The 15,481-nt window shown below is 44.2% G+C and overlaps 1 protein-coding gene across 2 annotated transcripts in view; it reads left to right on the forward strand.

The window, feature by feature from the left end:
• Spg21 (spastic paraplegia 21 (autosomal recessive, Mast syndrome)) overlaps positions 1 to 15,481 on the forward strand; it is a 31,287-nt gene that overhangs the window by 6,726 nt on the left and 9,080 nt on the right. The window contains exons 4-5 of one of the 2 annotated variants that reach the window (XM_005393738.2): positions 3,465 to 3,545; positions 4,981 to 5,126. In XM_005393738.2, the coding sequence (XP_005393795.1) occupies positions 3,465 to 3,545; positions 4,981 to 5,126 (227 nt within the window). The remainder of the gene's footprint in view (positions 1 to 3,464; positions 3,546 to 4,980; positions 5,127 to 15,481) is intronic. The other variant, XM_013518963.1, reaches the window with a different exon arrangement.

Genomic DNA, 15,481 nt, shown 5'->3' on the forward strand with positions numbered 1-15,481 from the left:
TACTGGGGGTTGAACCCGGGGCCTTCACACTGAGCTACACCCAAGTCTTCTATTACATTTAATTTTAAGACAGTCTCACTAAGTTGCTAAGTTGCCCCAGCTGGGCTTGAACTTCTGATCCTTCCGCCTCAGCCTCCCAGAGTGCTGGGATTACAGGCGCGTACCTGCATGTGGATACGGATCCCGAGGCCCAGGTGGTTTTAGGGTTCACCCTGGGTCGCACGGCCAGTGAGTGGTGCAGGGAGGAAGCTAGTTCAGTCTTCCGACTCTGTTTCCCTTACTTTGGTATTTCATCACCGTTGCCTGCAGAAAGCGGAGCACAGGACACAAGACAAAGACACCTGCTAACTCGGGTGACTGCCAAGCTTGCTTTTCATGTAAATCTTGAACATTTGCGGTCAGGGTCTTTAGTCAGGGCCTGGCCTTAGCATTTGGTTAAGAATTTTTTCCTTTGTTTGCTTCTCATTATTTTATAGCTGGGTTTAGTCCAAGTCTGGTTTCCCATTGATCATTCTCAGCTTCTTAGGAAGAGAGCTGCATACTGGGAAGGCACTGTTGGTTGTGACCCGTTTCTCACAAGCCCACGTGACAGCATAGGTTGGTGAAGAGGTTGAGTTCACGGCTTCCCAGGAAGGAGAGAGAGTTCCTTCTTTAGCCTTGGAGCCCGGAGTGCTCTGAAACCTGGGCTGTTAGCGGGTCCTTTGCGCTCTCTGTGATAGTCCTGCTGCTATTACGGGTTCCTCTCTGTCTAAAGGGGAGATCAGCTCTCTGTTCTTGGGAGGTCCCTGAAAATTCTGCCGGTCTTAGCACAAACGGGGACCACACCAAACAAACCCACGCCCTCTCCTTCCTGGCAGCCCTGCCCTTGAGAAAACACCATCCCTGGTGCCGTGTTGGTTCTCTGCAGCCTCATCCCCAGCAGGCTAGGTATCCATCGTCCTGCTCCACACACAGCCTCGCAGGAGGGCAGGTGCCGCATCCCTTCAGCCAGGGAGGGGAAACACCCTCCTGATAATTCTTTGCCCTAAAGGTTGTTGATGAGGGCTTTTCCCCTCATTTGCTCGATACTGAATCAAGAAAAGACCAATAGTGACTTCAGCCCGGTCCCCAAGATCAAAATGCTCATCCTGTGACGTTTTGAAAATTGACTAGATATTTGTTAGTATCTAGCAATTAAAATACACGATCTTTTTCATTTAAATTTTTATTGAGGCAATTGGAGAGTCACATGCATTTATAAGAAATACAGAATGCTCACTTTGGCAGCATGTACACTAAATTGGGAATGGCATCAAGATTAGCGCGGCTCCCGCACAGGGACGACGTGAATTCATGAAGCATTCCAACATTTAAGAAAAATATATTTCCCTTCCTGTTACTGGTAGTCCTGAATGTTAGGTTTTTTTTTTTTTTCCCGTGAGATCAAAAAGTGCCTTAAGCATTGCAACTAGAAAAATAGAACTCCAACCAGGCGTGGTGGCACATACCTGTAATCCGAGCACTCGGGAAGCTGAGGCAGGAGGGTTGTTGTGAGTTCAAGACCAGCCTGGGCTACAAAGTGAGCTCAAGGCCAGCCTGAACTGCAGAGCGAGACCCTGTCTCAAAAAAGAAAAAAAAAGGGGCTGGGGATTTAGCTCAGCGGCAAAAGCGCCTGCCTGGCAAGCGCAAGGTCTTGAGTTCGGTTCCCGGTACCGGAGAAAAACCAAAAAGAAAAAAAAAAAATAGAACTCACATGTTGATAGTTTTTGTACTTTGTGTGTGAAAAAATGTTTCAGTGTACAAGTTTCAGCAATTCAAGTTCATAACAATTGCAAATTATTTTTCTGGACAATGGCAGTTTTGGGATTTTTTTTAAAAAAACTAATTTCATACAGCAGCTAAATGGTGGTTGTAGCATTTATGTCATATGGTAGATTTCATCCACTCCTCATACTTTTCTAAGTGAGTTGTGCTGCGTGCAACTATATGTTTTTAGTGAGATCTATCCTTGGTGGTGTTCCTCTGAGTTTGCTAGTGAAATACATCAGCCCGTAGAAAAACAAAAACAAATGGCTTTGGAGTGTAGCTGAATGATAACTCACTTGCCTAGCATGTGTGAGGCGCTAGCTTCAATTCCCAGCAACACATACACACAGCAGAGAAATACCCGTTTACGCTCTGCTTAGATTTTGCTCGTGAACATGCTGCAGAAGTATGGTGAAATAGCACAACAAGAATATTGATGTTAATACAGTCTGTTAGGCTTATTCATATTTCCCATTTTATTTGTGTGTGAACGCACGTGTGCACACTAAGTTGCATACAACTTTATCACCTGTGTTTGGTACGGATTCCTTTCTTTTGGTGCTGGAGGTTAAATAAAGGGCCTTGCACATGCTAAGCACACACTACCACTGAGCTGTATCCTCAGCCTAGTATACATATTTTTAAATTAAATCCTTCATAAAAGTATCCTCTCTTGCTGAGCATGGTGGCATGTGTTTGTAATCCCAGCTACTTGGCTGAAGTTCAAGTATAGCCTAGCCAACTTAATGAGGCCCTGTCTCAAAGTAAGAAAAGGGCTGGGGGTGTAGCTCAGTAGCCCAAATTTCAATCCCCAGCATTCTAAAAAAAAGGTGGGGGGATCCCCTTTCTTTTAGTCTATCGTCTGACTGAAATACTGTGTTAGGAAGAACTTGTCCTCCATCTTGTCTTAAAATAGTGGAAATCTTATCCACAAATAGAACTTTAATAATAAAAGTGATATGTTACATCAAATTCAAATTTGCCTACATAATTCACACGGCGGTGTTTATTACAGTGAATTTGCGATGACAAATCTTAGGAGTTTACACCACAAGCCTGTTGATGAATTTTTTTGTGTATAACGAGAACAATTCTGAGGACACAAGCCTGGTCCCCTGGAGTGAGTTTGAGTTGTACCTTTTCCTTGTTTTTGCCAGCATTCATTGGCAGGCTTCTTCTGGTCAGTACGATACTCTGACCATTGGAAGTACAAAAAATCAGATGGAATGACTAAGTCAATTAAAAGAGCAATTTTACTGAACACCTCCTTAGAAAGAGAGGAAGCGCTCAGAACAGACTTTATTTCCAGTGCCCTGGAGCTCTGACTATCATGTTCTCAGCTGAGAATGAAACTGGCTTTAAAGAGAAACAGCATTTTTTTCCTGCTCCACTCGCCCTTGAACCTCAGACTTTCTCAGCCGTGTGGGAAGGAAATTGATGGGAAATGACATTGTTGTTCACGTCGTATGGCTAGACTGCATTTACTTTTAGGCCTTTTTGAGTTGTGGCCTGTTTGGTAAAATAGGAAGTTTAGCAGGAGAGAGCTTTTTTTCACATATTTTGAAGAAGAATCAAAACTTGAGCAAATGAGAAACTCTGTTGTGTGAGTCCTAAATGTTTCAGATACGAGTTGAATTTGTGCTTTTTACAGTTTTTAAATTTTAAGATTACTATTTCAGTTGCAATATCCAGTTTATTGGGACCACCTTGAGTTCTGTGATGGATTCAGAAAACTTCTAGACCATTTACAACTGGATAAAGTGAGTACCCTGAAACTAATTACTCACATGATTTTAATGCAACATTTAGCTTGTAAAACCTGTTGCTTTTTAGTTTTTTAAATATTTATTCACATGCTACATAATTTATCCCTTTTAAGTATACAATTCAGTGTTCTTTAATAAATTCCTAAGTATACGAAACCATCACCACTGTCAATTGTTAGAACATCTTTTCACCCCTAACAAAGAAACCTCAGATTGGGCTCAGTAGTAGAGTGCCTGTCTAGAATGTACAAGGCCCTGGGTTCATTCCCCAGCACTGCCAAAAAGGAAAGAAACGCAGATTTATGTATTAGCAGTCTTTCTCTGTCATTCCTCCTCTTAGCTGTGCAGCCTGACCTACTTTCTGTGTCTTTAAATTTGTCCCTTCTGAATATTTTGCATAAATATAAATATGTGGAAATGTAAATACATATCACATGTGGTCCTGTATAACTAGCTCTTCCACTTAGCATAATGTGTCTGAGGTTCTTTAATGTTGCAGCCTACCTCAGTACAGGCTGTACTTTATCTGAAGTGCTTGAGGTTAGAAGTGTTTCAGATTTTAAATTGTTTGCATAGACTTTCCCAAACTCAAAATTCAAACTACTTCAGAATTTGAAATCTTTTGAGTGTCATGTCTTTAAAAAGTTTTAGTTTTTGGTTTTTTGGGACAGGGTCTCACTATGTAATTCAGGCTGGCCTCAAACTTGCAGTGATCCTCCTGCCTCAGCCTCCCGAGTGCTGGGATTACAGGCGTGTGCCATCACACCTGGCTAAGTTTTAGGTTTTGAGGCATTGCAGATTTACAGTTTCTAAATTTTCAACCAATATTTCATTTCCCTTTATGATTATATATCTATATATTTTATATATATCCATATAGCATATTTTGCTTATTCATTCATCAATACATGCATATATGATTTGTTTCTACATTTTGCCTATCATGAGTAATCCTGCTGTCAATATTTGTGTGTAAGTTTTTCTCTAACATGTCTTCAGTTTTCTTGGGATGATCCTAGCAGTGGGATTACCGAGTCACAATTCTTTTGAGTTTTTCTTTTTCAGGGGAGAACAAGGTGTGGAACCCAGGGTCTCACTCCTACTAGACAAGTGCTCTACACTGCACTAAGCCCTCAGCCCTCATAGTTTTCTCAAACTAATTGGTTTCATTTTCTAATGCAACTTGTGAATAACGTTTTTTGACTTATGTAATCTGAATGTATAGTTGTATCAATGGGGCATATAAATTGTACTAAAATACAGTGTTTCCTAATTTGTAAGTGTTGTAGATATCTCAGTCTTGTTACCCAACACACATTTGGTGGTGAGATTCTGTAGTTAGTGATAACTGAAGCAATTTACAAAAATAACTCTCATCAACAGGGTTGATTGATGTTTCAGAATCTGCCTTATGTTTATTTATAATTAGGTTCATCTGTTTGGGGCTTCTTTGGGAGGTTTTTTGGCCCAGAAGTTTGCTGAATACACTCACAAGTCTCCTAGAGTCCATTCCCTCATCCTGTGCAACGCCTTCAGTGACACCTCTATCTTCAACCAGACCTGGACTGCAAACAGGTATGGACAGAGACTTTAAGCCAAAAATATGTGGATTTTTGTGTTCAGTGCAATTTTAAAAATTTGGCTTTAGGGGTTTTTGGCCTTAGTGGGGAGAGAAAGGTCATAACTTGCCTCTGTCTTCTGCAGCTCCCCTGACTTTTAAAATTATAACAGTGTGTTTGTGGCCTGGGGATACAGCTCAGTGGCACGAGCGCCTGCCTGGCAAGCGTAACATCCTGAGTTCGATTCCTGGTACAGAAAAACAAAAACAAAAACACATAAGTGTATGGCTACACCTTGAGACAGCAGTGTGTTTGTGAAAGAAACAATCTGAGTGAACTCTGAAATCAACTATTTCTGTACTGTAAGTTATTATTTAATATATATTTGTACAGTATTAGTTTTTCTTCAGTGCATCTGTGTAGCTGATGCTGCATTCTGCCGGCCCCATGTATTTTATGTGTACATTTTTGTGTATTGAGCAATAGTTTCATTAGGTGTTTGGTTTTTCCCAATTTTTCAACATTCTGCTACAAATCTTTGTACAGATTACTTTTTTCCTTCTCTTTCTGAGTTGTTTCCCAAATGGAAAGACTAAAGCATACAATCCATCCGCAAAAGCTCTTTAGAAACGTGGAAATGGTGGAGATGCTTTAGGGGCAGTCAGTGGTTTTCTGTTGTCTTAAAGCTGGTTTATGAAGTGCTACTTTCATTGTCAGCAGGTGAGGCTTTATCCTATAAAAAGCCTGTTACCATGCCCGGATAGTTTTGCTGATTGAAAAGGGCCCATTGAATGGAGGAGAAGTTGTTGGGGCAAGGCAGGCCATTTATTCAGTAAGCCGGCAAGACCAAGAAAAATGGTGGGCTTGTGTACACAGGTTTTAAGATCTTTTTATTTTTAGGAGGAAATGATTAAGCAACCATGGTAACTGGTGATCTTTTAATTTGCACAGTCCATTTAAATGAGGAAACTGGGTTGCGGGCTTAGGGAGGCGCAGACCATTGAGCTAAGGTTAACACTAAGTCCAGCCAATGTGTCCCTGCCCCCGCACCCCAGTATTCTATCCGGTAACCTTGTAGGACAAGGGGAGGTGAGTACTCTGTCAGGTTGCACCTGAGGGAAACGCACAGAACGGAAATGCCTAACCTAGAGCTGGAGGTGAGGCTCTGTTCAGATGAACGCTTCCTATGACCTCAGCAGGTCTGACGCTTCTCAGAAGCAAGAAGGTGCAATTTGCTATTCTTTCCCAACAAAACTGGCCTTTCCCTGTATACCAGCTCTAGGCCAGGTTAAACTAAGCACTTCCTTGGTCTGGAAGGCACAACTAAATCCCTTTTTGGGGGTACTATAGGATCGAGATGGGCTTCCATGTGGGAGGGTGCATCTGTTTCCTACAGGATTTGTCCCCGTTTCCAATTGATGGACCTCTTTATGAGAGTCTCTCCATAAACTTTCTGCGTAGGACCTCAGAGGAGGTTGTCCCTGGGCATTTGTTCACACCCCTTAAATAGTAAACATAGCCAACAAGTCCAGAGCTATAGGGCATATTGAGAAGGGGCCATCTTCCCTGAAACAGGAAAGTTTTCTTCCCCAAGACCAGCATCCCTGGTCAGACACGACAGGTGGTTATGTCAACTCTGCAAGAGGCTCACCTCCACATAAGGGGCCTGGAGGAGGGTTATGAATATTTCCAGCTTACATTACTGAGATTTCACTTTCTCTGAAGTATTTGAGGATCTCTACTAGGGTGACAGTGCAGGAATCTGACCACCTCACTCTGAGTGTAAATTTCAGTCGCATGTCGTGGGTTTATAGTGGCAGTGCAGCCGGTTTGACAGAAGAGTGAGTTCTCGGGAGAACTTCAGGTGGTCTGTTTTCTTTTCTTTTTTTTTTTTTTTTTTGGTTTTTCTCTGGTACCGGGAATCGAACTCACAACCTTGTGCTTGCCAGGCAGGCACTTTGCTGCTGAGCTAAATCCCCAGCCCCTTAGGTGGTCTGGTCTTTGTTCCTTCCAGGTTTTTAGGACTCAGCCACCGGGTTGAAATAGACAGGTGTCACTGGGGTAGATGAAAGCAAATGCATGGACAGAAGTTAATGTGGTCCCCAGTGATTTCATACATGGAGTCCGCACCTCATTCTGTGATAAGCCAGCACATTCCCTCCTATGGGGGCAGAGATCTGAAATGAGCTACTACGTAGTATTTTAAAAGGACTCAATTTGTGGCAGTTGGCAGTGAGTGCTTTAGTCCAAGTTAAGTTGATTTCTTGATGGATTTTTGCAGTAGCTTTCCCTAAAATGGTTCATCTTCTGTCTCTCCTGTCAAAGATTGAAGCCTCCAGAAAGAGTAGCTTCTAAGTAATATGCAGTATTTTAGATCCCTGTTGGATAACAGCTGAGACAAAGATCCACTGTCACTTTGAATTGTGTTAGGCAGACTACAACTTGGAAAAGGCCTTTAGAGGGGTGTTTTATGTTTAGATAAAAAGCAAAGGTGTCTACAATACTGACAGATACCTGTAATTTCCTAGGGCTGTGGGCCTTTCAGCAAAACCAACCTGCCAGTTTTTTGTTGGGGTCAGGTCTCATCCGTGGAGGCCTGATGGTTGTGCTTCCCTTGGGAATATTTTTGGCACACACCAGGTAGTTCTGAGTGACCGATTGAACAGTTCTTTGTGCATTGGGCCCCCTGCTGTGTTTCTGGACTATTCACTGGGGATGGCATTTGTCCCAAAGTGAGTGCAGTTGTGTGTGTGTGTCATCACAGGCTTAAGAAGTGTGTCTGGGGCCAGAATTATTCCTCGAGCGTTGCATTCCCCCCGGGACTGCTGGGTCAGAAGTGAAGCCTCAGGCCTTAGCCCTTGGAAATAAGTCCATTCAGGGAGCTAGAAATCCTGTTAGGGCAGTGACGTCACTAACCTTGGCATAAGGCTGCTTCCGTCCCTAAATAGCTCTAGTTTGTCTGGAGAAAGGCTGATCAGAGAGATCCAGCCAGCTGGCTGTAACGTCCTAGCTCTGTAACCTGCAGGCCCTTGTGTTGGGGATGGGGGGCGTGAGGGGTCAGAGGCCTCATTGGGAGCAAGGTGGCCGGTTGGGATTGTCCAGCAGGATGGTATTTTCCGTCTTCCTGCCGTGAGCCGGGACCTCCTTACGTTCTAATGAGGAGAGGACGTGGTGGGGCACATACACAGGCACAGGGTATGTCAAGGCGACTTTTTCTGCCTCCTGAGGAATGTCATAAGTGGCTGTAACTGCGTGCAGGCCGGGGGGCCGTCCCTTAGCCGTGCAGTCTAGTTTGGGAAAAATGTGTCACCGGATGCAGCGCCTCTGCTAGAGGCTGGGTTAAAACTCCAAGCCACGGTCCTTGTTTTTTATGAACACAGGAAGGATGGCTTTTGCAAGTCAGGAAGCTGTCAGAGGCCTTTTGACGTTCCTTAGTCCATTCCAGAGGCTCAAGATCATGTCCCCCGAGGGCCAGATAAACTCATGATTGGCAATCCAAATTCTACAAAAACGCACCATTCCCAGAAGTGCTCTCCGTGACCGCCCAGCAGGTTTATGGTCTGGCAGCAGGTCTTTTTTGCCCCTGCAACAAAGCAGAGCCCAGATAAGTGACGTGTGGCTTGCAGGTTTGTGCCCCTTTTTAAGACAAAAATTTATCCCCATATCCTGCTGAATAATTGAGTCTTCAGTTTTGCAAGGCACTCATCATATGTACCTTGAGCTCGCTGTGCCCCAAATTGTAACAGGAATCCCTGACCTGACTTGGGAGACTTTGAATTTAACTAAAATTTCCCCAAACAAGGGGACCTGAAGAGTTTTGCTAGAATTTTCCTGAACAAGGTAGGGAAATTCTTAAAAGCCTTGGGGAACAGTGCAATCCAGCAAGCAGTATTGTCGGGTGGACTGAGTGTCTGCCATTCACTGCAAACAGTTCTTGGGATTTGTTTTCTACCAGAATTGTGAAAAAGGCATCCTTGAGGTCCAGTGGTGAAAATCACCGTGTGCTCCTGGGAGAGCTGTCAGCAGTGTCGTTAGCAGGCTTTGGGGTGCTGGTGTCTCCTTCTAGAGGTGATTTCTAGGTTCTTCCTGTCCTGAGCAAAGAGTTGGTCAAGACAAGCACAAATGCTAATCAGGTTTCACGTTGACTAGAGGATGGAAAAATCAGGCTCTGCAGAGTGAGTTTGGATCAAGTAAGTGTACGGGGGAAAAAGTTGCTGTTTTTTTAGCCCCGGGGTGGGGTATCACGAAGGGACACCATGGCAAGAGCTCATTGGCAGCTGTTCTATATATTGCCCCTTTTTTATCACCTATGTTGGCCTCACAGCGGGGCCATCCTATTGAAAACCTGGTTAAATCCTTGCAAGAAGTCCAAGTGCAGAGCTTTGGGAAGTGCTCTGCGCCTGTGTCACAGGATTTTGCAATTAACAGGTCGCACCTACTTTCCCAGCTAGTTTTAGCCACTTCCTAACCTCCTGCCTCGTTTCCCCCTAAGATACGCAGATCCCCACCGTTCTTTATGGAGTGCCGCGGGAGCGGAGGCGCCCACCTTCATGCAGCTCCTTCCTGCTGCAAGGGGTGGGAGGCCTTACCTCCTGGGGATTATGTGCTCTCCGACTACCTTGGGGTGTTGTGGCTCACTGGCTCGGTTGAAGGTTAAAAAATAGAACTGTTAGAAGACAGTGAGAAGAGAGTAACTGCTGAACTGTCTATTTTATGGGAGACAGAAACTAACTTCCATGTAGAATCCAAGTATGAGGAAGAGGTCAGAGCTCCACACTTCCTGTGGAGAAGAAAGTATGGTGAAGAGGGACGTCACACACCTTAGCAAGATTCCATGTATTCCTCTGTGCTCAGAGCAGTACTGAAGTCATATATTTTAAAGAGAAGTCTCAGGTGTCCCAGAGGTTCACAGGAGTAGTCTTTTTCTTTTAGGTGATTTTATTTTTAAGACAGTTAAAGTGAGGTTGGGTTCATCAGAGGTGAATCCAGTTATTTGTCTGCCACCATGACTTCAGTGGGTGTCGCAAGGATCACCGAAAAGGGACCCTTCCGTTCTGGTTTTTATTGGTCTGTGGGAGTCCCTTCTGTCCGAGTTTTAATGAGCACTTAGTCTTCAGGGCAGACTTGAGGGGATCCCCTGGGCCAGGAGCTGGCAAGACCCTCTTCCTGTACAGTTGGATAGCCTTTTGTACTTGGCCTAGATGGATAAGGTATTGTGAGGATCTTGTGATCTCTGGGTCTAGTACCATATCAGAAGATGAAAAGGGCTCCCATATAACATCTCAAATGGATTCGTATTTAGCCCAGCTTTGGGGTCATTTCGAACCCTCCTGAGGGTTGTTGTCAGTAATCAAAGCCAGTACTTGGGCATCTCTTGGCCAAGACTTGCCAGAGCTCACTTTGAGGTCGGGTTGGCTCTCTTGACATTTCCAGAAGACTGAGGTCTCCATGGAAAATGGAGATGGTACTTGAGTTATCTGACAGGTAAAAGAAGGACTAGTGACACTCTGAAGGGACTAGGGTAGTCCAAACTGGGCAATGATTTCCTTGAGGAGCAACTTGATTGCCTCTGTATCCTTCTCCGAATGGGTAGGAAGGGCTGTGGTCCAGCCTGTAAAGGTGCCATTTGGACAAGTATCTGTTTCAGTCCCCCGTGTGGTAGGATGTAGGTAAAGTCTAATTGCCAGTCCTCCCCATGTCATGTCCCTCTCCTCTATGGGAGAGGTGGTGTGGGCTTGCCAGGGTTAGTATATTAGCAACTTCTCATAGTTTGATGTAAGTTATCAGGGAACCCTGCAGCGAGTCCCCAGTCTCCTGCCCGAGCTACTCGTGTGGTGGGAAAGAAAAAGGCAAAAGACAAAATTTGCAGTGAAAGAAGTTTCTAGGATTACCAGTTGTTCTCTTGGAACAAAAGGCCAGGAGTCAGAGTGGCCAGACTTCTGTTGCTTGCAGCAAAAGTAGGGTAAAGGTTGTGACGGGGTGCTCAGGAATGATGGCTTCTGCAGGCACAGCTTGTGAAGGAGGAACAGAGCACTCCTGCGTCAAGCACAGAGGCTCCCGAATTAGGTGGTGGTTTAACGGATAACTTGATGTTTGGAGAACCAGCGTCTTTACTGCTGGGGAGGTATTTTTCAATTTGAGTCTTGTGGCCTTAGGAGAGACGTTATCCCATATCTTGGCCCTGAGATTTCACAGGCTGTTGGTCAAGCCTCCATTCCAGCTGAGGTGGAGGCGGGGGATTCTGGCCCACACACTGCTGCTTTGCTGCAATGAGACGTATTGATCCCTGGGCCAGACTTGGTCACATTCTTTCTAGCCGATTAAGGGAACATTTACCTCTATACAGCCTGCTCTGCACGTACAGGTGAGCAGGGCAAGGATGAGGGATAAACAGAATGGGGGCAAGGGGCTTCATTTCTCGGGGAACATGGCTCGGTGGTCCCCCACCTTATTGTAGGCAGAGTGGGCAAACTGCAGACTTGTTGGGTGGTTGTTCCTCATCCTAGTCCTGTAAAAATTCAAGTGATCATTTCCTATGTAGCATCTCTTCCCATATGGAAAGACTCATGAAGGGTTTTTATAGCCTTCCACTGTGTCCCTCAAGGAAGGACCAGTTTGTCTTCTAAATTCCTTACCCCTTTTTAATCCTCCCTTCCCCAGAGGCTCATTTATCTTCCTGGGAAACATAAACTGGTTTCAATGGTTCCTCGGGAATCAGGAATAAGGCTAGGGTCTTGGGGGTTGTAAGGCTGCCCTTTTTGCTTTCTTACCAGACTTGATTTCCCAGAGACTTTAGACATGTCTCTTTGGTGTCCCTTATAATGCATAACCCACCCTGCTTGGGAAAGCAGAATGCCTCTAGGAGTTGTAGAATTTCCTGTTACGCTTTGTAGATGATTACTTATTAGTCAGCAAGCCCCTTCCTTTCCAGATTGCTGCATGTGCATTATCACCAGAAATGCATATTTGGAGTCTGTATAAATATTTAGTTTTTTACCTTTTCCTAATATCAGTGCCCGAACTACAAGCTCTGCCTTTTGAGCAGAGGTTCCTGACTGAAGGGGTTTGGCCTCATGATGTGTTGTGAGCTGATAACTTCATAATCCTACCATTTGGTGTCCTTCTTGGACAACCATACCTCCTCAGGGTCTTGGAAGGGCAGGTTACTGATATCCTGCCTGCTTGTATGTCTGGGAGATCACTTGTTCTTAGGACTGGCTAACTTCAGGTGGGGGATATAGCTCAGCAGCACAGCACCTGCCTGGCAAGCACGAGGTCCTGAGTTCAATTCCTAGTACCAAAAAACCCCACAAAAACTGAGTAGCTAACGTCTTGGCCTATAGGCGTCAAAGAGGCAGGATTAAGATTAGTGCATTTTTTTTGTTGTTGTTGTTTTTTTTCCGGTACTGGGAATCAAACTCATGACCTCACACTTGCCAGGCAGGCACTGTGCCGCTGAGCTAAATCCCCAGCCCCTAGTGCATGTTTTTATAGTAACCTCAGGAGCATCTCAGAGCATAGCCTGATGTTTGGTAAGCCCTTCCTGTGTTAAGCATAAGTAACCTTTTATCTCCAAGAATAGCCCTGACCTGACGGGGAATCAGAACTTCTAATTCTTGTTTCAAAGTTAGTTTCATAGCTTCTTCTGTTAGCATAGTTGTAGCTTCTACTGCCCTCAGGCACTATGGCCATCCAGCAGCCATTCTAACTTTTTTGAATAGTATGTTAACTCTAACCCTGGGGGTGAAGAAGAAACCCTTCTCAGCCATGGATTTTAGAGAGAGAAGCAGCAACAACAACAACAAAACCCTAACTTAGTCTCTTGGCTGGCTATGCTAAACGTATTACCAGGTTTTGGGGTGCTAGAGTGTCTTTCTAGATGTAATTTATAGGTTGGTTCTGTCCTGGGTGAAGAATTGGTCAAGACTAACACAAATGGTAATAAAGTTTCACATTTATTAAAGGTAGGAAAAAACCAGGCTTTGCACAGCTTGTCTAGGCCCAGTAAAAGTAGGAGAAAAAAAAGTTAAAAAGTACACCCTAGAGCATGAGGGTGGGTTATCTTGAAGGCAAACACTAGTGAGAGCTCAGTGATGCCTATTTTGTGTTTTTTGTTTTTTTCACATTTCCCACCCTGGCCTTACATTTAGGTTATCCTATCAAAAAACTGCTGGAGTTTCTGAGAGAAGTCCACAGGCAGGGCTTTGAGAACTGTTCTGTGCACGTGTCCTGGGATTTCTGTAATTAACAGGCTACACCTGCTTCCCCAGCTAGTCTGTCACACTCCCCTGGGATTTTGTAATTAGCAAGTCATGCCTGCTTTCCCAGCTAGTTTTAGCCATGCCCCAGGCTCCTGTCTCACTATGGATGAAGGACTTGGACACTTTAGTTTTTATTCAGTCACATATGATTTTTGACTGGGAGGATCCAACAAGTCGTACAGTGAGAAACTTTTCAAGAATGGGCTTTATGAAGCTGGGTGTGGTGGCACATGCCTGTGATCCCAGTGCTCAGGAGGCTGAGGCAGGAGGATTGCCACTCATTGAAGGCCAGCCTGGGCTACAAAGTGTTTTCAAGGCCAGCCTGAACTACACAGTGAGACCCTGTCTCTCATCCAATCTCCTCCTTCAAAGGGTATTGTTTTTGATTGGGAGTTTATATAGGGGGAGTATTTTTTGCCTTAACTCTCAGATGACTTCAGGGGGTATTTCTGTGAGGAGGGCCAACTGCAGGTTCCAAGCCTGTTCAGGCAGAACCTCAGTGTTAAATTAAACTGGAGAAAAGGATAGGCTTGAGCACTTAGTTTACATGGGTGATCTCATCCCAAAAAAAGATTTGGGCACCTTGGCTTATCCAAGAAGCTGTTAGGATGTTATCCTAGAAGTAGCATTCCAAAGCTTCCAAGAGGGGGCAGGCCTACATTTTGCCTGGGCAGGTGGTCTGTGAAATTTCTTATGCCAACTTAGTATCTAGTGCTGAACGGGAATGAATTAAATTCCTAAGTCAAGAGTCCACTGTATTTTATTCCCTACTGACAGTTTTACTTGGGGTGTCTGTAAAACTTGTATCAGATGTAAGGGGCCCCCTGGGGTCCTTCCTGTACTAGAATAATCCTCTCTCTCCACCATCTTTGAGCCCCCAATCTTTCCTTTTCCCTTCAGCTGATCTGGGGGTGGCTTTTAGAACAACTTGTGTCTAACTTGGCCACACACAAATTCCCTCGTGTAAGTCACAAACTTTGTGTGACTTGCTCAGACCCTTTAGTTTTATCCTTTTCACCCATTTTGGAATAATTCAGCCATTCAAGCAGAGGAGGAAAAAATCATTTTATTGTACAAAATCTTTATCCAAAAAATTCTCTCTGTAACCTTCCTCACCAAAAATACATCCTCATTCTTAAAACTTTCTTTCCATCTCTATTTGTTGGTTGCTTTCTCCGTTGTCTTTCTTAAAATTAACATTTTGGGGGCTGGGGATTTAGCTCAGTGGCAAAAAGCGCCTGCCTGGCAAGCGCAAGGTCGTGAGTTCGGTTCCCGGTACCGGAGGAAAAAAAAAACAAAAACAAAAAAAAAAACACAACATTTTGAAACAATCCTTATAAAACCTGCATTTAGAGAAAATCACATTTTTTCTCAGTAGTATGTGTGTGTGTGTGTGTGTGTGTTTTACAAGATTTTCAAGAACAAGTTGCTAGAGCAAAGTAAGCATCTGGTGATCAGCAAGGCTAAAAATGGTGGGCTGAGACCTTTGTAACACAGGTTGTAGGCTCTGTTTATCTTTAGGAGGAAGACCTGGTAGCTGGTACCTGTTGCTTTGCACTGCTCATGTAAACAATGGGCAAGGGCTGTGTGTGCAGGGAGACGCAGGCCCTTTCCAGCGCAGCCAGAAGCCTGAGGACTGCTTACCTGTGTCTGTGTAATCAGGTTCGCTTTCAAACGATGTTAGAAGTCAGCATCATTTTCATGGTTCCCGCGTCTACTTACGAGTGCAGTCTTGTTATCTTTGCACCTTTCCGCATGCTGTCTCAGTGGTTTATCTTCTCAGCATCCAAGTAGCCATTTCTTAGGCACACTGACGCTTTAAAGCCCATGATGACCAGTATTACTGTTCTCATTGGCCAAGGCTGCCCCCGTTTGTGCTCTTGCGTATCAGCTGCTTTTTTTTTTTTTTTTTTTTTTTTAAAGAGTAAAAGAAGGATAACATAATAATAGGGGGGACTTAGCAAATTACAGACAAAATGATAGGAAATTATCAATGGTTATTGTTTTACATATTGTTATCTACAAAATAGTTTCTCAGGAAAACAAATAGACAAATAATAGTGAGTTAGAGACAAAAGAGGTAGGAGATTATCAAGAGTTGTTGTACTAT

The sequence above is a fragment of the Chinchilla lanigera genome, unplaced genomic scaffold, assembly GCF_000276665.1.
Source record: "Chinchilla lanigera isolate Chin_1 unplaced genomic scaffold, ChiLan1.0 scaffold00049, whole genome shotgun sequence".
NCBI lineage: Eukaryota > Metazoa > Chordata > Mammalia > Rodentia > Chinchillidae > Chinchilla > Chinchilla lanigera.